Source organism: Ochotona curzoniae, unplaced genomic scaffold (genome assembly GCF_017591425.1).
Source record: "Ochotona curzoniae isolate NIBS_2020 unplaced genomic scaffold, NIBS_Ocur_1.0 contig_1014, whole genome shotgun sequence".
NCBI lineage: Eukaryota > Metazoa > Chordata > Mammalia > Lagomorpha > Ochotonidae > Ochotona > Ochotona curzoniae.
In genome coordinates this window covers 31989432-32011981 of record NW_024464920.1, presented here as the reverse complement: position 1 = coordinate 32011981, position 22550 = coordinate 31989432, and the positions used below count along the sequence as shown (strand labels likewise).

The window sequence follows — 22550 nt, the reverse complement described above, 5'->3', positions numbered from 1 at the left end:
TTTATTGAATCTGTAAATTGATTTTGGTAGCATGGACATTTTGATAATATTAATTCTATCAATGCACAAGCAAGGAATATTTTATTGATTGTTGCTGTTAAGAGTGGGACTGACTTTTTTTCAATTTTAGATGATGTGTACATAGTCAGGGTGGGAAGGATCTAGTGTTAGGGAGAAGGGGGTGTGATCATTGTTTCCTGGCTTTCTATTTCTTCTTCCCATTTGTGGAGGGAGCAGGCAGATAGGGGGATAGGCCGTACTCGGCTTTCCAACCATCCCAGTACCCGAGGATGGAGAAGTGCTGCCACCAGATATCAACCCAGGGTCACAGTAGCACCTGGGGAGGCCCACTGCATCTGCTCCTGAGTTCTCCTTGTCAGACCTGCATCCATTCTTGGCTCTCACCAGTGCTGGCAGAGTTAGCGGCCGAGTTCAGTAATTTTAAAGAAATATTTAATTACTTGAGAGGTATAGTTACAGAAATAAAGATAGACAGAGATCTTGCACCTGCTGGTTCACGCTCCAAATGGCCACAATGGCTGGACCAGGATGAAGCCAGGACCTCCATCTGGATCTTCACATGGATGGAAGGGCCTAGGCACCTGGGCCATCTGCTGCTGTCCCAGGCACATTAGCATGGTGCTGCACTGGAAGTGGAACAGTGAGAAGTCCAGTGACCTAGTACACTGGTGTTCTAGGCGGCAGCCTCACCATAGTGCTAGCTCCAATCTCAGTGATTTTGAAGTGTAGGAATCATGCACGGCAAATAACAGGTCAAGAACAAGAACCTGGGTTGTGTAGCTGCTGGGCTGAGCTTACCTGGATCTGGCTGTGGAGCCCTGAAGCATGTTCCTACTTTGCCTCCCTGAAGTGGGGTTTCCTCTCTAGCTGTACAGTACATTTTAATGTCAGATAAGATTTTTAATTTTGAAGTTTCTGTCCTTTGGATATCAATGGATTTTTTTTTATCCCTAAAATGTTTTATCCAGAATATCTGAGTGTGCCTGAGTGTACATATTGAAGTGGTTTTGTTTTTGGAAATAGCTCATTAAAAGCAATTGCCCTGAGGTTGGTGCTGTGGTGTAGTGGGTTAAGTCGCTGCCTGAAGTGCTGGCATTCAATATGATGCCCGTTTGAGGTCCAGCTGCTCTACTTTTGATCCAGCTCCCTGCACATGTGCCTAGGAAAACAACGGAGGATGGCCCAAGTACTTGGGCCCCTGCACCCATGTCGCAGATCCAGAAGAAACTCCTGGCTTCTGGCTTTGGCTTGGTCCAGCCCTGTCTATTGTGGCTGTTTGGGGAGTGAACCAATGGATGGAAGATCTCTCCCTTCGTCTCTCTTCTATCTCTGTAATTCTGATTTTAAACAAATCTTTTTTTAAAAAAGCAACATTATTGAGAAAGCATAAACAGGAACACTTAGAAATAAAAGAGTGAATCTCAGTGGAATTTGGAATTGGAATTTCAAAGCTTGTCTGTTCCATGCTGGACAGAATATAAAAGCATCTAATTATCAGATGTCCAGATTTACACAGAGAAATTATTTTTATGACTAAGAGGAGAAAATCATAGAGGAAGAGACGAAAATGTTCCATGCCCATGATGCGATGTGTCTGATAATTACAAAGAGTTTTCTTCCTGCTGCCCTGCCGCGGTATCATCTCTGTGAGTGGAAAGTGCTTACTGAGCTCGTGACCATGAACTCATCGTGTGTGGGCGCCGTCCTGGATCATGACTTGCACGAACTACTTATTAAGGCCTTATTTTTATGTAGGTCTAGGGGAATGTTAACTTATGGAACTAGCCACAGGGCCCACCTAGCCTTTTGGCAGATTTGCTATCCTGGAATTGTTCACAAACTTTCAAAAATTGTGAGCAGAGAAGGAAATAGCAACATTATGAAACATTCTTTATGAGGTAGAGAACAAGAGAGAATATGCTCCTGTTTGGGGCTTCACTCCCCCAGAACTCAGGCTGATGACAAAACGAGAAGCGTGGACTTGGCCAGGTCTCCCACGTGGGTGGCAGGGACCCAGAAAGAGTCCTCCTGCCGCTGTGTGTCAGTGTTTGCTAGAAGCTGAAGTTAGGATCCGAGCTGGGACTTGAACACTGTAGCATAATATGAGACATCAGCATCTGAAGTGGTGCCTTGATTGTCTGCCCCGGACATGGCAGTATTTATGCCACCACACCCCCATCCTTTTGATATTATTTAGTGTTAGAATGAGAGCACGCAAGCTCCCACCAGCTGGTTAATTCCGCAAATGCCTGCAAATCCTGGGCTGAGCTGGGCCAATGTCAGGAGGCAGGAATTCAATCCAGATCTCCCATAAGGATGGCAAGAATCTTACCACTGCTGCCTTGCCTGGACTGCACCTTTTTAATGAGCAAGTGAAAAATGTGGCCATCTCCTGCTCAAGGGGAGAGAGCTGTGGATGTGGGTTGTGCCAAGATCTCCTCAGATGCTCAGAGACTTGTGTGCTTGGCTACTTAGCCCCGGAGGAGCCAGCCCCACAGCAGGCTAGCCCCCGAGGAGCCAACCCCACAGCAGGCTAGCCCCGGAGGAGCCAGCCCCACAGCAGCAGGCTAGCCCCCGAGGAGCCAGCCCCACAGCAGGCTAGCCCCGGAGGAGGAGCCAGCCCCACAGCAGGCTAGCCCCCGAGGAGCCAGCCCCACAGCAGCCTTCTGGGGCCATCAGGAGTCCTGCACATCCCCTGCACAAGAGCACGTAGGCCCTTTTTATTTTAAGCTTTTACTGTTGAACCAAAATAGCAGCACCAGGATAAGTCTCCGTTCTGAATCCCTTCTGGAAGCCCACTGAGACTTGGCTTTTACCCCCTGGGTCGGGTTTTCTTTTTCCTTTTGACCTCCTTTCCCTGGTCTCACTAAAGGGCACACTCACTCTCAGAGAAGCCTGAAGACAGACAGAAGGTTGGGTGGTGCTTTGCATCTGGGGGGACGAGGGGTGTTGGCGTCGCGGGGGCGGGAGGGTAGCAAACGTCCCTGGATATTGGAGTCTCAGCCACTCGGGATTCATTTCTTCAAGGCCCTTGTGTTCTTGAGCAATTCACATAACAATTTCTCAGGCAATGTGAGGTTTATATTGGGTCTTCCTCCTCCCTCCCCTGCCCAATTAAAATTTGCTCCCAGCTGTTTCTGGATTGTGCCAAGGGCATGGTCTGTCCATCTGTGAGTTCACTGACACTGTCTGATGAGTGAAGTTCACCCAGTGGGCTAAGGGCCTGGCTGCCAGAGTCCTCAGGAGAACACTCCACAAGCTGTTTTCCTAAGTTGACTTCAGATGACATCCTTTGCTTTTGAAAAACAGTATCCCAGACATGAAATAAACTGTGAGTCATCCAATAAATAGAATGCTATGCTTGTACCATGGCTGCTGTTAGAGTATTGTATCCTAGTATTCATTTAATTATCTGTTTGCTGTAAAAGTTGGCAGTCCTGGCTTTCCTCTCCAATGTAAACAAAATGATACTGTTTAATCCCATCACGGTTTATTGCCATAATAGTGGAAACTTTAATTTTTTTTGGCTGGTTTCAATTTCTATGTAGTTTTAGAATGGGAAGTTTTCAGGGAAATGTCCTTTCTTTCTTCTTCTTCTTCTTCTTTTTTTTTTTTTTAAATAATCAGGCTTTCCTTGTAACTAAAAAATACTGTTTTTAATTGAAAGCCAGAGGAGTTACAAAGAAGAGGGGAGGAGACCATGAGTGAGAGCAGGTACTTTCATCTGCTGGTTCTCCAAATAGCCATAATGGCTGTGGTTGGAAGCTGGGAGCCGGGAGCTCCACCCATGTGTTTCTTGTGGGTGTCAGGGTTGAAGCACTTGGGTCATCTTTTACTGCTTTCCCAGGCACATTAGCAGGGAGCTGGATCAGAAACGGGGCATCATGCTTCCCACATGAGTGTCATGTCTTGGGTGGCAGTTTAAAGGAGCCAAAATTCAATGTTCACTTTGAAAATGAACAAGCTCTTGTCAGCAGCAGTTAACTGATAAAGAATTACAGAGGTCTTTTTTTGTGTGTGCTGTGAAACATCTGTGCGTGTGTGTGGTGGGGGTGCCAACCATTCAGGGCCTAGTTGGCAGCCTTGGCAGTCCAGAAACGTGCTGGCTTCAGCTCACTGAGGGGTGTGTGGACTCGGGGGCACTGACTGCTTTCACTGGCTGGTAGATTTTCTCTTCCTGCAGCGCGGGCTGTTGGGGAAGCCAAGCAACAGCTGCAGGTTTGCTTGGGGAGCGTGACATCAGAGCGAAAGGGGCTGCTCAGCCTGGGTGGCATGTATCTCAGTGTCTTGGGGAACTGATGGATTCCTCTCTGCAGGGACAGTGCTGTGGGGCACCCACTGCTCAGCCTCTCGGCTGGCTGGACAGTCTCGCCTCTTACTCAGCTAGAAACAGGATGAATGGCCTCTTGTTAAAGGGAACACAAAGCCCTTTATGATTTGAGATGAAAGCTGTGAAGACGAGACTGTGCATGTACATAGCAGCTTGTTCCCCTTCTCCTTGCCATGCCTCTCCCTTTGACTTTGGGTGTTCACCACATCTGTAGCCCCAGAGGGAGGTGGTGCTAAAGCATGAGACACATGTGCAGTTATTGTACAAGCATTGGCACATGAGGGATAGAGTCTTGTACATAAGCTGCTGCAAAACATGTGATCTTCACCAAATCCTCCATCATGGCCAGGTTAAACAGTGCCTTTGTCAGCAGCTTTCTGCAGAGATGGAGAGATAAAAGATTTCTTACATCTGCTGGTTTACTCCCCACATGGTTGCAAAGGCTGGAGCTGAGCCAATCTGAAGGCAGAGCCTGGAGTTTTTTTGGGGAGGTTTCCCACATGGATGCAAGGACTGAAGGACTTGAGTTGTCCTCTGCTGCTTTCCCATGTGAAAGCAGGGCACTAGATCAGAAGTGGAGCAGCTGGGACTCAAACTGGTGCCCATATGGGTTGTTAGTGCCACAGGTGGAGGATGCCATTGTGCTGGCCCCTGCTTTTGTCTTTTGACGTGATACCTTTATCTTTACCCTAGCCAAGCAGCTGAAGCGAGTTCATACACATCCCTTATTAGCTTTGTTTACTTTTGCAGATGGCTAATCTCATTTTAATGGGTTTTTCATACATATTATTGTTAAAGTTGTACCATGTCTGCCATTGTCCTTTCTTTCTAAGTGTGCTTCCTAAAGCTCTGAATATATTATAACATAAATACTCCAGAGTTACAGGAATGACCATTTCTTTTCTGGCTTGTCCGAAACACAATTTAGCAAATAGTGAGTTTTTTTTTCTTTTTTTATAATCAATAGCAGCCGTTCAGATAGTTTCATCTTTGACCTGGTCACATGCTGTGTCCCTTTGGCAAGGCTTTCTGAGGTCACAGACATGATGTTTCAGGCTTGGCTACCATTTCTGCCCCAGCTCTGGAATCAGTCACTACTCAAAGGAAAGGAATGGGTTCTAGTGGTGTGGGTGGTATTCATTATTGCTGGGTTTTTCTTAACTTCCTATCCTATTCAGGATCTTTTCTTTCTTTTTTTTTTTTAAATAAAAGATGAGTTCATAGTAGTGTTTATAATTTAAATACAGAATGTTAAATAAAAGTTAATTGTCTTAATTATAGTATATTATGTTACACTAAAAACATCTTGGTTTCTTTGACATAATACCAATGTTATTAATAACTATTAGCAAATATAATTTAAGCTGTCTTTGTAACTTTATGTGACTTTGTAATATACAGGAGTACTTCAAAAAGCTGATGGGAAAATTGGAATTAAAATCATTTTGGTAGGCCTGGTGTGGTAACCTAGTGGTTAGAGTCCTTGCCTTGGATATAACAGCATGCCATATGGGTGCTGGTTCATGTCCCAGCTGCTCCACTTTCCAACTAGCTCCCTACTTATTGCCTGGGAAAGCAGTTGAGGACAGCCCAAAGCCTTGGGATCCTACACCCACATGGGAGACCCAGAAGAAGCTTCAGGCACCTTGCTCTGGTCTGGCTCAGCTGTGGCTGTTGTGGCCACTTGGGGATTGAACCAGCGGATGAAGGATATTTGTCTCTGTAAATCTGACTTTCCAATAAAAATAAATGTTTGAAAAAAATTATTTTGGTGCAGAAAACAGACCCATGCATGGCTTTTTCATAATGCATAGAGCTTTTTGGAGATCTCATATAAGCTGTGGTTGATACACAGCCATAACTTTGTGCTTTAAGTTAATTTAATTGTTTTTTCCTGTGGTCTAATGTTAAGTATTTGGGTAGATTCATTTGTTTCCATGCATTTTGTTTTTTAGGATTTTCTTTAAAAACTTAAAAATTTATTAACATGGCACATTATTTCTCATTCAGAATTATATGACTGTAATGTACAAAGTCTCAGTCTTCCATTGCTGTCTCCACTCTTCTATATATTTGATCAGGCTTTGGTTTATCTCGTGTTTCTTTTTGTTAAAGATCAACAACAGATACAAATGTCTATATGTCTCTGAACTCTTAAGTTTTTAACGTCCCATCCCCGTTTTTTTCTTTGAAAGGCGGCGGGGGGGGAGGGGTAGGAGTCACTGAGGGACTAGAGAGAGAGAAAGAGAAATATCTTCCTATCTTTCATCTTCTGGTCTGTTGGTTTATTGCCCTGGCAACAATCGGGGCTGGGCCGGGCTGGGCTGGGCCAAAGCCAGGAGCCAGGAACTTCACCAGGGTCTGCCCAGTGAGTGGCAGGAACTGAAGAAGTTGAGCCACCACCACCTGCTGCTTCTCAGGGTGTGCGAAGCTGGCCCGGTAGTGGAGGATTTGGAGCTAGCATCAGGGACTTGAAGTGCAGACTTCCCAGGCGACAACTTTGCACCCCACTGTGCCAAATACACATCTCAACAATTTTGTATCTATATATCTATATCTATAGTAACGATGGTCAGTGAAGTCTCGGGTTGCAGAGGCGAGGAAACAGTTCCTTTAAAATATGCTTTTATATAATGAAAACATTTTTCTCCAAGCCCATTTTTTCCAAGGGAAACAACCTTTCCCCGTCCTGCCCACCCCCCATCGTTCCAAGCCTCTCAGCTGTCAGACTTCAGGGCAATTTGGGATGAAGCTTTGCTCTTTACAGTCGGCCAGCTTTTATGCCGAGCTGCCAGATTGGCTCTCGGGCCCGCCGCTCTGCGGCTGGCTGCCAGGGTTCGCTGCGCATCTGCTGGTTGGCTTTCAGAGCCCGGGCCTGCTCTCTTGGGCACCTCTCCCGAGAGAGGCGCGGAAATCGCTGCAGGTCTCTACCTGCCCCTGGTTGCGAGGCCGAGGCCGGGGAGCGTAGGCCGCTCCGCCTTCGCGCGCCTAGGAAGAGATGGGGGGCGGGAAGGAGCGCCGCCTCCGTCTCCCGAGCGCTCGCTCCCTCGCTCGCTCCCGCCCTCCTCCCCGCCCCAAGCCCTCTCCTGCCTCCACCGGGCTGGCTCCGCACTGCAGATACCCGTTGGCTGCTCAGTGCTGGGCGGCTTCCCTCGCTGTCCCGCAAGTCCCCTCGGTATCAGGGCGCCAACCGCGCGCTCTCGCGGTTCCCGGGGGACCCTCACCAGCGCCGACTCACCGGGCCTCGCGCGCGAAGTCGCTGCACCGGCGGGGCGGTGGGGCGGAAGGCGGACGGTGGCTGCGCAGGAGCCCAGGGCGCTCTCGGATGCGACAGGACAAGCTGAGCAGCTCCCTGAGGCGCGGGGGAAAATGCCTGAAGCGGCAGGGCGGCGGCGGTGGCGTGGGCACCATCCTGAGCAATGTGCTCAAGAAGCGCAGCTGCATCTCCCGGACGGCGCCCCGGCTGCTCTGCACCCTGGAGCCGGGTGAGGACCCGCGGCAGCGGCGAACGCGCTGGACCAGCTCGGTACCGGCCTCTCCCTCCGCCGTACTCCGCGGCCGCGCAGCGTCCTCGGAACCCTGGAGCGGCTCGGTCGGCCTGGGAAGGCGGAGCTCGGACGAGGGCCTGGGTCGGGGCTTGGGATACGCGCGGCTCCCGCCAGCCGCCGGCGAAAACCCAGTCTCTGTTCTCAGCCTTTGCGCCCGGCCTTCTCTGGGTGGTGGGGAAGTCAGAGGCTGCGCCACTTACTATGCTCTGGGTTTCCAGGAGGCAGCCAGACCTTGAAAAGTATAGGGCGAAGAAAGGCACAGGTTTGATCCTAGAGGTCGGAGAGGGAAGGCCACTGCTGCGAAGAATAATAGGGTGTGTTTTCTGAAGGTCCCTGCACCGTGGTTCTGGAGGACAGCTGGCCTCGCGCGGCTTAGGGAGCTTGTAGACCCTTTTTCTCTAGGTGAGGTTCCAGAGCGCATGTGGCTGCGCTGGGCTCGGCTCAGGTACCGTCAGCCGATGTTTACAACGCCCTGTTTCTTTGAGCTGCACAACTCCGCGTCAGCCCCTCCCCGCCGCGTCCAGCTGGGCGTCCAGGAGCGCGGGCCTGGCCCCTGGGCGCGGAGGCTTCAGGCAAGGAGTGGCTGCCGAGGAGCTAGCTGGCGGTCCCCGCACCGGCGCTTTGCGTTCAGTTGTCCCAGGAGTGGCACCAGCTGGGCTCCAAGGCAGGCTTGCCCTCCCCACCTCCGGCGTCTCGGCGTCTTCAGGGAATTACTGTCGGGAGCTGCGGGAAATTCGCTTGGCGAACCGGCCCCTCCGCGTGGAACGCGTCGGCACATTTTCCAACCTCGTGGTTTCTTTGTTTTTCTCCCCACGGAAGTGTCTGGTTTCAGAGACTGTTGTATTTATTCACCGTCTTCCTTTGCCCTCTTTTAAGAAAAATCTCTTTCCCACGTTCAGAGTGGGTGATTTGTATTTCTGAAGCCCGAACAGCTGTGATTATCAGATGAAACCTAAACCCTCTGCTTCCCCTTTCAATTAGAAGGGGGGGGGGGAGGAGGAGGGTTGAAAATGACCTGATTTAAGCTGTTGCAGCAGGCGGAGAATGATCAATTCCAGTTAAATCCTCTGACTCATTATGGTCGTGAGAAGACAGTTGTGCTTTTGGCTAACTAAGCCCGGCACGGGTAGGCAGACAGGCAGGCAATCAGCCAGATGCCCAGCAGGTGCTTTGAAAATGTCAAAAGGGTGTGTTTAGTCACACATACGAGGAAACCAGGGCTTCTATAGAGGGCGGCAAGAGTCAATCATTACAGGGCCAAATATTCGGTTCTTTGTTACCACCTATTAAACGTCACGGGCTCTCCCGCATTCAGCACCCCGAGAATGGACAGCAGCCTCCCAAGGTTGTTTCATGAAGTGAAATCACCGGCTGGAGCTGGAGGCCCTGTAGTAATCCCCTCTGCACTGGGTCAGGACTTGATTTAAACCTGCTCTGAGAGATAGAAATACGTGGGGGTTCCTTAATATTCCTTCAGAGAAGAAAACCTGATCTATGGGTCTCCAGGCGGAGTGTGGTTTTGACCTTGAAGCTTTGAAAAGAGTTATCAAGGCATTGATTAGATGCCTGAGATCATCTCCCACAGCTTGATTTACGACATCTAGGACTCTGAATGCATTTACAGCACTTCTCCCGGGCTCCGAGAAGGGCATCTGTATGTTGCCATGGTTGGGGCAGATTAGATGCATGGCTTTCAAGCTTCTTGACTGTCTCTGTGTTATATCTGTAACTATATGTGTCATTACAAAGACTCATTAATATTGTTATTATTTTACAAATTCTCAAAGTTTTTCCTTCTCATACCAAGTCCCCAGTGGAACTTGTGGTGAGGTTTACGATATGCCTAATTGGCTGTTATATTTTAGAAGCGAACATATCATCATTTGACTTTTGTGATGTGTGAAACAATATTATTGGTAATATTGAATCTCTCTTGGTTCTTGAACTCTTGAGCCCTGTTTTTTTAAGTGAATTTTAAGTTTCTCATTGATTTTGAAAGTCTAGAGGAGCAATATATAGCAACTTCAAATCCAACTATGTTTTTGTGGAATTTGAATGGCAATAATGTCATTTAGTTTACTTCAGTAATAGCACATAAATCTGAAATTCTGAATAAAAGCCCAATTTAAAACGTTAAACTCAGAGTCTAGACATTTTCCTATTATTTTAGTACATAGATTTGGTTTGAGTCAGAGAAGTTTAAAGTTTTAGATTGTTTGGGATTAGAGTTGTTTTATTTCTGGCTTTTGATCTGTAATTTTATGACACACTGTTTCATCTTCAAGGAATATATATATCATATGTATGATATATATAGTAATATATATAATATGTAGAAAAGTCTCTACATGGCATTATGATAGGTCATTCCATATGATTGAAGACAATGATACTATTTTTTAGCTTTTGGTGTGGTGATGAAGTTTGCTTAGTAGTCTTGGTTCATGCAAGTGTCCTAGAAAAATGAACCTTGTGAGCAGGGAATTATCTTCCTAAATTTCACAAATATTAATTACACTATGTTCAGTGATTTACAGTTTTAATCACAACAACCCTCTGAGATGGATACAGTTGTCCTCATTGTAAAGTTAAATCGTTCAAGTTTAGGAACCCAAGTTAAATGGAGGACAGTATGACTCCAAGAGAGAGAGAGAGAGAGAGAGAATTTTGTTTTGTTTTTGCCTTTTCACTCCTCCAGGCAGCTGTGAAACATTCTGTCCTATGAGAAGTTCCAATTCTGTTGCTGTAAGGCTGTTTACCTATCAATATAATTACTTTGGCTTTGAACAAAATTTATTAAACTATAATGTGAATATGTTTTAAAAATTTTGTAGAATGTTATTTTTACCGTAACTTGATACAGTCTCCAAAAATAACTATTTATATATTTTTCTTTCAGGGGTTGATACGAAGCTGAAGTTCACACTTGAGCCATCTCTAGGTAAAAATGGTTTTCAGCAGGTAACTTTGTTTTTTATTTTGAAAGTAGTACCTTTTTGGAGTACCAATAGTGTGATTGATAGATTTTCAAGATGTATTGTGCTTTTCATCTTCCCAGTCTCAGATACTTAAAAGCTAAAATTGTTCTGGGTTTATGCTTGCAATGCAGAATTTTGCCCTTTCTACTAATGATGCAAGTGTGAACAGATCTGAAAAACAAATGCCTGTGTTTCTGAACCAGAGCTTCTCAACCATTGTATGTGTGCTGAAAATAGGTCACAGCTGTGATGGGGTGCTGAAGGACAGGCATGGTGCTGAAAGGATCATCACTGTGGCTGAAAGATTTGACTGTCCCTGTGTGCTAAACAAATTGTCCTCTATGGTGTCAGGCTGGGAAGAACATTGAAAAGGGCTTAGCTTGGTTCCTGTTGTCCATCCCTGATGACCTTCTTTGTTCCTAGTGGTATGATGCCCTCAAGGCAGTTGCCAGGCTATCCACTGGAATACCCAAGGAATGGAGGAGAAAGGTAAGGGGGATTCCTAGGGCCAGAATATAAAATGATTATCAGTGTTTCTTTAAAGGATCTGTAATGTCAAAAAGTATATTTTATATTTAGTAATTAGAAACCTGTCTCTTCATTACTTGTTCATGCAGTAGGTATTCATTGCTCATATCTGCTCTACCAGATCCTGTCCTGGGGGAAAAAAGCAAACCAATCAATCATTTTGCCTTCATGGAAATTACAATGCATAAAATATAAAGTATGTCTGATGGTGATAAGCATCAGAGGTAGAAATAAAGCAGAGAAGAAAAGTAATGATAATTATGTGGGCGTGAAACAGGAGTGGAACAGCATGGTAACATTTGTTTAGTGCCCTGAAGAGGCTGACATGTCAACTGTGCAACTGCTCGGGGGGAGACATGGCAGACAGAGGACATAGCAGGGGCCAGTGCCCTATTCAGACAAAATCAAGGTGCCAGGGGAGCGGGAGCACAATGAACAAGGGGAAGTAATAGGACATGAAGTCATAGAGGAAATGTGGGAGGTTGGCAAGTGGAAGCTTGGTAGGTCCTTGTGGACTGTAATGGGACTTGGTGGGAGGCATTGGGCAGTTTGAGCTGGGAGTGACATGATCTGACTTACATTTCCTGCAGACTGCTCTGGCCACTGACTTAATGTGAGACAATGCAGAAACAGATAGACCAGTAGTAGACTAGGAATAACTCAGGCAAGATATGGGTCAAGATTACGAGAGTGGAAATAGAGGGAAGCGGTCAGATTCTAGATATGTTTTCAAGGCTTAACTGATATGATGTTCCATCGGATTGAATACAAAGTACAAGAGGGGTGCCAAGAATGACTTCAAGATGTTGGCCTGGGTAGCAAGAAGGGTAGAGTTACTGCTTGCTCACGTGGGCAGAGCAAGTGCATATGTTTGCATGTTCCTATGTGTATCTAGTTGGGGTGGTGGTGGATTAGGTGATTAGGTTTGGATCTGATTAGATTGATGTGCTTGTTAAGTGTCTACTTTGATGATATCAAAATATTTAAAGAGATGATTCTGATGCCTAGGAGAGAAGTCTGTCAGGAGATATTAATCCATGTTGTTTCTGCTACATTATATTCAAATACCAAAGCCTGAAAAACATTGTTAACATATTAATTTGTATAACCAGTCTTAATTCTTTTGGCAATTTAACCTGGAGAATTGCTCAAGGCATGTATTAGAATGGCATACTTAAATGCTTCTGATTAAGATTATCAAATGAATAAAAGTATCCAGTGACTCTTTTTTAAGAACTTATTCATTATGGGAACCCATCTGTTAGCTCTGTAAGAGTGTGTAAGAAAGGCTCGACTCGAAGGCTGGCTCCATGACGGAAAAGGAGCTGTGCTTTGAGTCACTGGTGGCTCTTGACCAAACAAGGAGAGCAGTTCAGAGTTAAGTAAAATGCACTTGTGAAATTACATAGTTAATTCAATGAACTTGGGTAAAATTTGAAAATCCTGTTGGTGTGTTTCATAATGTATTCATAATGCCTAGATTGTTGCTTGGTACATAGTAGCAATAATTAGCAAATGCATATTTTAAGAATAAGTAAAAGACCCTGAGTGGTGCAGTTTAGTAAAGCACAAATTTGTAGATTCTATGTATGAGATATATATGGTCAAACAGCTATTCTCATTTTAATGTTGGATACAATATTTTATAATAAAAGTGAATTATGGGTTCTACTTTAAGATTTTTTCTTTCTGTGATATTTTAGGTTTGGCTGACCTTGGCAGATCAATATTTGCACAGTATATCCATTGATTGGGACAAAACCATGCGCTTCACTTTCAATGAGAGGAGTAATCCTGACGATGACTCGATGGGAATTCAGATAGTCAAGGTAATGTCCCTAAACTTAGCCCAAGTTCCTAACATGGAAGGACCAGGCTAAGAGCTGTGTGTTTCCTGAGCAGAGGATCAAGTGATTTCTACATTATGGTATGAATGTTAACTTTTTGTGTGTGTGTTTTTGCTGTAGTTATTGGTTGACAGCTTTTAAAAAAGATTTATTTTATTTATGTGTAAGATAGAGTTACAGAGAGAGAAGGGAGAGACAGACATGCAACATACACACACACACACACACACACACACACACACACACACACACACACATACACACACAGAGAAAGAGAGAGAGAGAATGAATTTTTTCATCCACTGGTTTATTCCTTAAATGGCTGCAGTGGCAAGGGCTAGGGTAGACCCTAGGAGCTTGGTGATGGCTGGGACTCAAGCACTGGGCCATCTTTTACTGCTTTTCTAGGCACATTATCAAGGACTTGAATTGAAAGTGGATAAGTTGAACTGGCATTATGCAATGTCTGTGTTATTCATATGAATTGTTGGCATTACAGCTCTTAACCCACTGTGACTACTATGCCAGCCCTATTAATGGGGTTTTTTTTTTGGGAAACCTTGACTATGAATTCCTCTTCATCTTAAATGTTGCCAACAAGTTGAAAATGTGAGTGAGTTTCCCCTCATATTCAGTTTATCTTCTTCATATGATAGGAGATTCCTCTTTTCTCCTTTGGTTGGGTCGATGCTGCCAGCTGGATTTTGACATAAAAGTCACCAAGACAGTCAAAGTTAACTATACTTTGTACTAGAATCATTTGACTCTTATTAGAGTCTTTGATCATTTCTTAACTATCCATTTTTAATGGCATTTAAGTTGACTGATGAATCTGCTGTAAGCCAAATGGATCAATCCAGCTGTGGAGGCAGCTGTGGTTCACCTGCCTGGAATATCACAGTTGTTTAGATCCTAGTGCTAAAGGGGATGCTAATTCCACTAAATCCCAGTATTGGCTTCTTATGTACAGCTCTAGAACATGGTTTTATATAAATACATTGAAGTGTAGTGCTAAGCTAGTTTTATTTGAGATGCAGAAAAAGGAAAATGAGGGTGGGGGGTGGGGAGAGAGAGAGACACCCGAGCAAGAAGTGTGCAGGTGAGCATGGGTACTGCCAAGGTGCCTGCAGTGGCCGAGGCTGGCCTGGGTCCAGGTCCATGTGAATGAGCTTTTGATACTGCCTCCCAGGGTCTGTGTTGGTGACAAGTTAGAGCTGGGAATTGACCTCAGAACTCCTGTGTGGAATGAAGAAATCTCAATGGCTAGGTGAAACACCCATTCCCAAATGGAATTTTATTTTATTTCCCTTCTATTTTATTTTTAATTTTATGATACATTTCCATAGGCTTTGGGATTTCCCTTACTCCTTTCTCAGATTCCCTCTCCTCAACTTATTTCCCCTATATTATTACAATGGTATAGATCTTCATAAGTAGTCATAAATCCATCATTCTGCTATTGAAGTGTATCTTGACATTGCAGGTACAGACAATAGCAGACAGTCCAGCATCCTATTGCCAAGATACATCCAGCAGTTTTACCAGATGGAATTAAAAAAGATTTATTTTATTTTTGTTGGAAAGTCAGATATACAGTGAGGAGGAGAGACAGAGGAAGGTCTTCTGTCCATTGATTCACTCTCCAAGTGGCCGCAATGGCTGGAGCTGAGCCAGGAGCCTCTTCTGGGTCTCATGTGGGTGCAAGGTCCCAAGGCTTTGGACCATCCTCGATTGCTTTCCCAGGCCACAAGCAGGGAGCTGGAAGGGCAGTAGTGCTGCCAGAATTAGAACTGGCACCCATATGGGATCCCAGAGGACTTTAGCCACTAAGTTACCATGCTGTACCCATACCAGACGGAATTTTAAAAGTAAAGTTGTTTCATCCAAATTTTGGCCATCACAAAATGGCGATTTTATTGAAAAGGGCACGTTTGAAGACTTTTTAAAGGTGAGAGTGCTAAATAAAATGAGCCACTTTCTCATCTAACTTTTGTTTCGGACAGCTGCTGAATTTTGAGCATTTATGTTGAACGCTAAAAAGCTTTTGCACTGTCCATGTTTCAGCTATTCATGGGGAATTGTGGGATGTTTCACAGAGATGAAGTATTTCGTATGTGAAACGTTTTGTTTGACTTGCAAATTGAGGCAATATACATTTTTATAGCAATCATGTTAAAGTAATTTTCTAATTGTAGTGAGTGCTTTGTCAGTGAAATGGCTCTAGCTCATGAAGACCATAGTGTCTCCTCTGTAATTAAGTTGTAGCTATTACCTTGATTGTATATGAAGATACAGCAAAGATTTTTGTCATTCTTTATTTGAAAGGCAGATGGAGAGATAGCTGTGTAGGGAGAGCTCCCATTCTCTGGGTGACTCCTGCAGTAGCAGCAGTACATGGAGGTGGCTCAAGCTGAAGTAAGAGCCTGAGACTCCAGCTGAGTCTCCTGCTGGCTTGGCAGGTGCTTGCACCATCCCCTATGGCCTCTCGGTGTATTCATTAATAGGAAGCTGGAACTGGAAGGAGAACCAAGACTTGAACTCTGGTGCTCTGCTGGGGGATCCAAGCATCTCCTGAGTGGCATCCTTTCAGTTTGGTGAAAGTCTGCCCTTACTTTTGTCCTTCTCACACTAATTTGTAAAACAATTTGAATAGGTTTTGTTTTTGTCTTAGACAAATGATTTTTATGTGAGAAGTACAAATTGTATTTTGTTTTTGGTATTTTGGTTTTATTATTTAAGGTTCTGCTGGCTAAGTTGTGTTTTAGAGAAGGGAATAATGTTAGATTCTTATCCATGTGTTGAAAGGACTTTGATTGAAACATTCAAGCAATTCCAAATTGTTTTTTTTTTTTTTTGTAATTGAATCACCTTAGTAATAATGTAATGAAATTCTTGAGGCAGCATGACTTTTAATGAATTGAGGTTTGTTTTGGCTCATGGATCTGGAGGCACACTATTGAAGATCCAGTGGGCTCTACGGAGTCAGCCTGTGGTTGATGCCTTTCTCACTCGCAGGGTCCCAAGGTGGCGCGGAGCAGCTCTTGGCAGAAATGGGAAGGGCCCTTAACTGTCTGCATCTGTGTGTCTGTATCTGTCATTTCCTATAGAGCCACCACAGTTCAACCATGGGAGCTGCATGAGTGAACATGCTGCTTAAACCACATCATGCATCCTGGAACTGTTTTCATGGAAAACTTACCCGAGAATCTCCTTGACCATCTCTTTAAGAAAGCATATTTTGAAAACATTAGGAAAAAGAAAACTGAAAGAAAAGGTTAAAATTAATGAAAAACTTTTTACTGAAATACTTTAAAAACCTATTAATACAAAGAGATTAGATTTCACAAATTTTCTGGATATAATTCTAAGAATATAAGAAAACATCGTTTAAACACTTAGTGCATGTGGATAATTTTGCTCTATTTCGTGGTGAGGCAGAGAAATATCTAACACTATTTTTTTTGGGAGAGAGTATTTGAAATCCTGTGTGTAAGTTTTGTTTTTTTCCACTGCAGGATCTTCATCGTACAGGCTGTAGCTCTTACTGTGGCCAGGAGGCAGAGCAGGACAGGGTTGTGTTGAAGCGAGTGCTGCTAGCCTATGCCCGGTGGAACAAAAATGTTGGGTACTGCCAAGGCTTTAACATCCTGGCTGCGTTAATTCTGGAGGTCATGGAAGGCAATGAAGGCGACGCACTGAAAGTGAGTATCAGGCCGTTGCCAAGGTAACAGAAGTTCTTCTGGAAGTCAGAGACCCTTTTCTGCTCCTGGGTGCCCCAGCCCATTCCACCATGTCTGTTACACCTTTGTAGCTACCCGTGATAGTATTTCTCCCAAGTTACGGTCAAAGCAAGTGACAGACTCATGGAGCTGCCAACTGGGAGGAGATATGTTTTTATTCTAAGACAAGACATATTTTAAGTTAGATGTTAGTTGCATTAATTATTCATTGCTCTGTAGCAAATTTGCTGCTCAAAAGAGCAAACCTGTGTATTCTCACAGTGTTTGAGTCTGCTGACTCTAGGTCCAATCACTGCAGCCTTGGAGTTGTTGGCTGGGGTGTGGTCTCATCTGAAGGTTGTACTTCAGACAAGGGAGGCTTTGTTGTCGGGATTGTTTTTCTGACTGTTGACTAATGACAAGATTGAATTCCTCACAGGTTGTTGGAATGAAGTGGCTGCTCCTTTTGGAGTGCTGTTTCCTGGAGGTCTTCTTTTTTTAAAAAAATTATGTATTTTTATTGGAAAGGCAGAGAGAAAGATCTTCCATGTTTCATTTCCTAAAATGGTTGGAACTGAGCTGATCTGAAGCCAGGAACCAGGAACTTTTGGGTCTTCCTTGTGGGTGCAGGGTTCCAAGGCTTTGGGCCACCCTCTGCTGCTTTCTCAGGCCACAAGCAGAGAGCTGGATAGGAAGTCAAACAACCGAGACACAAACCAGTGCCCATATGGGATCCAGGTGATTGGAGGTGGAGGTTTCCCCAGTTGAGCCATTGCACTGGGCTCAGGCCTCTTTGATGACTTGATGTGTGGGCTCTTCCATCACGGCCTGGTGGCTTCCATCCCTGAGAGAGTGAGAGTAGAAGAGACCAACCAAGGCAAAGCATGTAAGTTACAGATTTGTGTCTTGTTGTTTGACATCAGCCATCAAGTCTGGTTCCTTTTCAAGAGGAAAGGATTACACAGAGATGTGACTACCATGGGGTGGGAGTCCCAGGGGTCTTGTGAGAAATCATTCACTATAGCAGTTGAACTTAATTCTGGTTGCATTGTCTGATTGGCCATATCTTTGATACAAAGTGTAGAGGAAGAAGGCTGAGAGTGTATGTGGAAGGTGTTTGCATGGAAAAAAGTGTTGGAAATGAGTTATAATGTTTTACCCTTGGATGGCTTGGATCCCTGTTAAAAATTCTCACACTTTGAGGTGGGTTGATACCTATTTAAGCTTAGTTGTCTGAATGTAACTCAGTAAGTCACCAGAAATAGAAGCTTGGAAGCTTGTAAACGAGGAGGGTGGCCCTTGCTCTATTTACTGAGCACACTGTGAGGTTCCCAATTCATATCTGAGGCTTTAAACTGTTGTTGATTGCAGTGCTTATGATAGATGAGGTGCATATTAAGCCTTTATGTTCAAGACCTTTCCTTGCCCAACTCTGTGACTGAATAGTGCTGTTCTCAATCACTGACTAATATGGCCTGGAAGAATAAACAGGTGCTCCTCTTGGCATTATGCTCTCTGTTGTGGACCTAGTTAATAACCAGCCTGACATGATCTAAATCTGCAATTACCTTTTCACTTTTTTCATTCATGTGTTTGAGGAAACTATTTTTAAGTTCCTTGCTCATCAAATAAGGGGGAGTGACAAATACATGACTTTGTTAAACACTTTGGTTTATTCAATCCACCAGCCCTAGTTACCACTCCCCCCACTGCCCCTCAGCTGTGACTTGCCTGACTATAAAATAGAACATGTTCTATTGAATAGTTGGAATAAGTGGTTCAGATTAAGGGGTGGGTTAGGGAAGTTTGGAGAAGAAAATGTACATGTCAATCAAATTGTGAAAGAGCACAGCAATTTAGGAAACGAAAACTTCTCTTAAGGAGATATTAGGTAAAGCTGAGGTTATTTTTATTTCTGCTCCAAGAAAATGAACCCTATGCAATGAGATGACATCATCCTCATTTGAGAAAGTGTAGATCTTGTGGTTAGGCGTTTAATATGTAGAAGAAGGTCAGGTTCATAATGAAACTGTTCTTAAGCTAAGTAAAATATGGGTCCCAGTGTTTTTTCAGCTCTTTTGGTCTCTGTAAGTCATAATTACTAGTTCATATATAACTTTTAGGGGTAAGTGAGCCATTTTCATTACTTCACAGCACTTACTGCCTTTTTTTTTTTTTAGCAACTAACATTCTTAGCAACTAACATTAAAATGTAAATCTTTTTGTCTTTTAAAAAAAGGAATAATATTTGACCTTTGAAATTCGTGAGTGGGTGGAACGAGTGAGCTGACATCGGATTTTGAGATGACAACAGACAAAATTTCGTTGTGTCACAAAAAATACAAGGATAACTTTTTGTGTTTTTTTTTTTAAATGTAATTTTGAGAAATTGTAAGTTCTTAATAAAGACATTGACTTTTGGGTACTGTATAACTTGTTTTTAGATGCAGAGTACGATAAATGACAGATTGTTTTCTTAAATTTGTCTTAATGTTCCTGAAAATCCCTCTTGTCTTGACCGTGGAGTGGTAGGTCTTCATCAGGGCACCCCACCCCTGCTACCTCCCCAACCCCTGCTCTGCCACACCCCTCCCTCCACACAGACTAAATAAAAATTCCCCCAAAAGTTTGTGGACCAGTGGAGTTAAAAGATAAATTAATGTTAGTGCATAGTGTCCAAGTGTAGTCTTTTTCATAGCACACATTTTCCAAGAAGTTTTTGAAGAACTTGCCATGTTTCTTTTCCTGTTGCTGAGTTTGTGCTTTCAAAGCTCCCATCCACTCATTAACTTCCACGATGGCTAGGACTGGCCTGATGCCAAAGTTGGGAGCCATAGCCAGGAATGCAATCTTGTCCCCCAGGGAGGTGACATGGGCCAGTTACTGGAGGCATCCCTTGTTCCTTAGGATCTGAATTAGCAGGAAGCCAGAGGCAGCCACTGGAGTAACATGCTCTCATAAGAGTTGTGGGCATCTGCAACACCAGAAGTGCAGTGGCTGGACCTCCCTGGAAAATTCCATCTTAACAACAGAAGATTAAGTAAGGCTCCTTGGACTTGCCCATGAATGGTTCCTCAACAAGACTGGGAGACTTTTTTTCAAATAGAACTTTAAAGTATCCTAAGAATCAAAAACAGGAGACAATGATTTTTTAAAAAAAGACGTATTTATTTATTTATAGTGGAAAGGCAGAGTTATTCAGAGAGGAGAGACAGAGAGAGGTCTGCTATCCATTGGATCACTCTGCAAATGGCTGGAACAGCCAGAACTGATCCAAAGGCAGCAGCTGCTTCTGGTTCTCCCATGTGGGTGTAGGGTCCCAAGGACTTGGGCCATCTGCACTGCTTTCCTAGGCCATCAGCAGCAGGTGGAAGCAGTGGGACACTGACACCTCTACAGGATGCAGGGAGAGGTGTAGGCTGTTGTTTTTTCAGCATATCCAGATAGATATGATTTGTTCCTTAATTTTGTTTTTCTGGTGCTCTGTGGAGTGAGCTAATTCTTTCCAGAGCTGGTTATAGATGTAGCATGCATGTTCACAGAGCAACGAACAGGGATTGACATCCAGAAGGTTGTTTGTATTTTCCTGGGTCATTTTTGTGGTTCTTGACATTTGAGAAAAGGTAACATAAATAGAAGAATAAAATTAAAATAGCAATTTGAAAGTCTTATGTGACAATCATATGAAAGAAACATAAGTATTGAAAAAGGGCCATTTGTTCAAACAAAACATAGTTGCATTTTCCCAAGAAAGGAAAGGTGAGTGAAAGGCTAGTACCAGTTGTTCTGTTTACCCATGTTGATGGAAGTGATTTGGAGGCCTGCCTCGGCTGTTGTGTGTGGGGGTTAGCTTTTGGTTTCTGTGCTGAGATGGTCAAACTGCTGATCTCAAGGAGGGAGCATGGAGACTTGCCGGCTGCTGAATGCTTTGCACCCAGAGCCGCATGAGGTGGGCTCAGGTCGTCTGAATTCCAGAGAGCAGCAGACTGTGGGTCTGAGTGAGTTACATGATGCTGCTGCTTATTCTGCACTTGGGGTGTAGATGAACCTTAAAATCCAAAACATTTGGTTTCAGCACGTGTAAAGGATGAGCTTTGGCTGACTGTGTTCTCTCTATTTGAATATGTTCTTTCTATTTAGGATATGTTGGGATCATGGTTTACACAAAGCTGTCTTTTTCTTTGTTTTTTTTTTTCTTCAGATCATGATTTACCTTATTGATAAAGTGCTTCCTGAAAGCTACTTTGTCAATAATCTCCAGGCTTTGTCTGTGGATATGGCCGTCTTCAGAGACCTCTTGAGATTGAAGCTCCCGGAGTTGTCACAGCATTTGGATATGCTGCAGAAAACTGCGAACAAAGAAAGTGGAGGTAAGTGATGGTTCAGTGCTATTCCTCCTTTGAAAATGTCTCACCCTTCCCATTCACCATATGGATGAGCCTAAACTTTAAATACAGGTTTTCAGGTATTTATTGGTAAGAATGTTGTGCAGCTCCATGCTCAGATTTCTAGAAGACCAAACCAAAAAGCGAAAATGTAGGGTCATATATGGAACCAGTAGTCTAAACCTTTCACAGGTTACCAGATTAACTGTTGAAATGACATGTTGTCTTCTATGTATTGCATAGGACACTCTCTTACTAGACAGCTAAGCCACCATAGCTGTCTAGTAATACATACACAATATGCACGCAACTGCCCACCATTCAGATGATTCTTGTTAAGGCTATCTGTAGCTGGCTGGCTCCCTTCCCAAGTCTGAAAAGTCATGGTTCACTCACATGGCACGAGAGTCATTGTTTGCTTTTGCTTTCCCTCTTATGACTAGATGAGCCAACACCCAAGTGAGCATCTCCGTCAACCATGGACATTTGAGAGGTGAACCAGCAAGTGCAGCTTTCTCGTCTGTTGTTCCCTCTCAGATAAATTAGGGAAATAATTTAAAATATTCCTATGTTCCCTGTAAATGATTACTAGATCCTTTGTAGAAAATGCATTCCCAGCCAAGTCTGACCTCACACTGTTAAATCTGCAAACATAGTATAAAACATTTTGAAGATTTAGTCTGCACGTAGGTGTCTCTAAGCATTTCCTTCTTGGTCATTTGAAGGATCTTTTTGTTTGATCTGGTGTGCACGGAAACAGTGCTCCTGAATGGATTTCATGACCTTTCTTCCAAGAAGACCAATCTTGCTTGTTCCATGCTGGCCACACTTCATTGGGCTAGGTGGTTTTCCTTAAGCAGCTTGTGCTTGGCTGTGAGAACAACCTCAGAATCTAACCTCTGAGCAAAGAAATTTGGGTGATTTGTCTCCCTGACTGTAATTTGGAGGGAGGATCAGTCCAATTACCTAATTTAAAAATTTCATTAAAACTTAGCTATGTTGTTAGTGAGTGCTATCTTGTTAGAAATATCAGAAATTTCAAAATGTGTCAAGTCCCAGCTCTTTAAGCAGATTTAGTTAAAAGCGTTTTTAAACTTAATTGTTGTTCGTAATCTATAAATATTCCAGGGTTTTCCATCTGTCTATTAGTGATTCCTGCTTTAATTCCATTGTGGCCTGTTGCTTAAGTATAAT

General features: G+C 43.9%; 1 protein-coding gene across 2 annotated transcripts in view; it reads left to right on the top strand.

Annotated features, from left to right (window-relative positions):
- Positions 1–7434: 7434 nt before the first annotated feature.
- TBC1D30 (TBC1 domain family member 30) overlaps positions 7435–22550 on the top strand; it is a 37103-nt gene continuing 21987 nt past the window's right edge. The window contains exons 1-6 of one of the 2 annotated variants that reach the window (XM_040982402.1): positions 7435–7836; positions 10799–10860; positions 11301–11366; positions 13109–13234; positions 16768–16953; positions 21173–21341. In XM_040982402.1, the coding sequence (XP_040838336.1) occupies positions 7677–7836; positions 10799–10860; positions 11301–11366; positions 13109–13234; positions 16768–16953; positions 21173–21341 (769 nt within the window). In that variant the 5' untranslated portion in view covers positions 7435–7676. The remainder of the gene's footprint in view (positions 7837–10798; positions 10861–11300; positions 11367–13108; positions 13235–16767; positions 16954–21172; positions 21342–22550) is intronic. The other variant, XM_040982411.1, reaches the window with a different exon arrangement.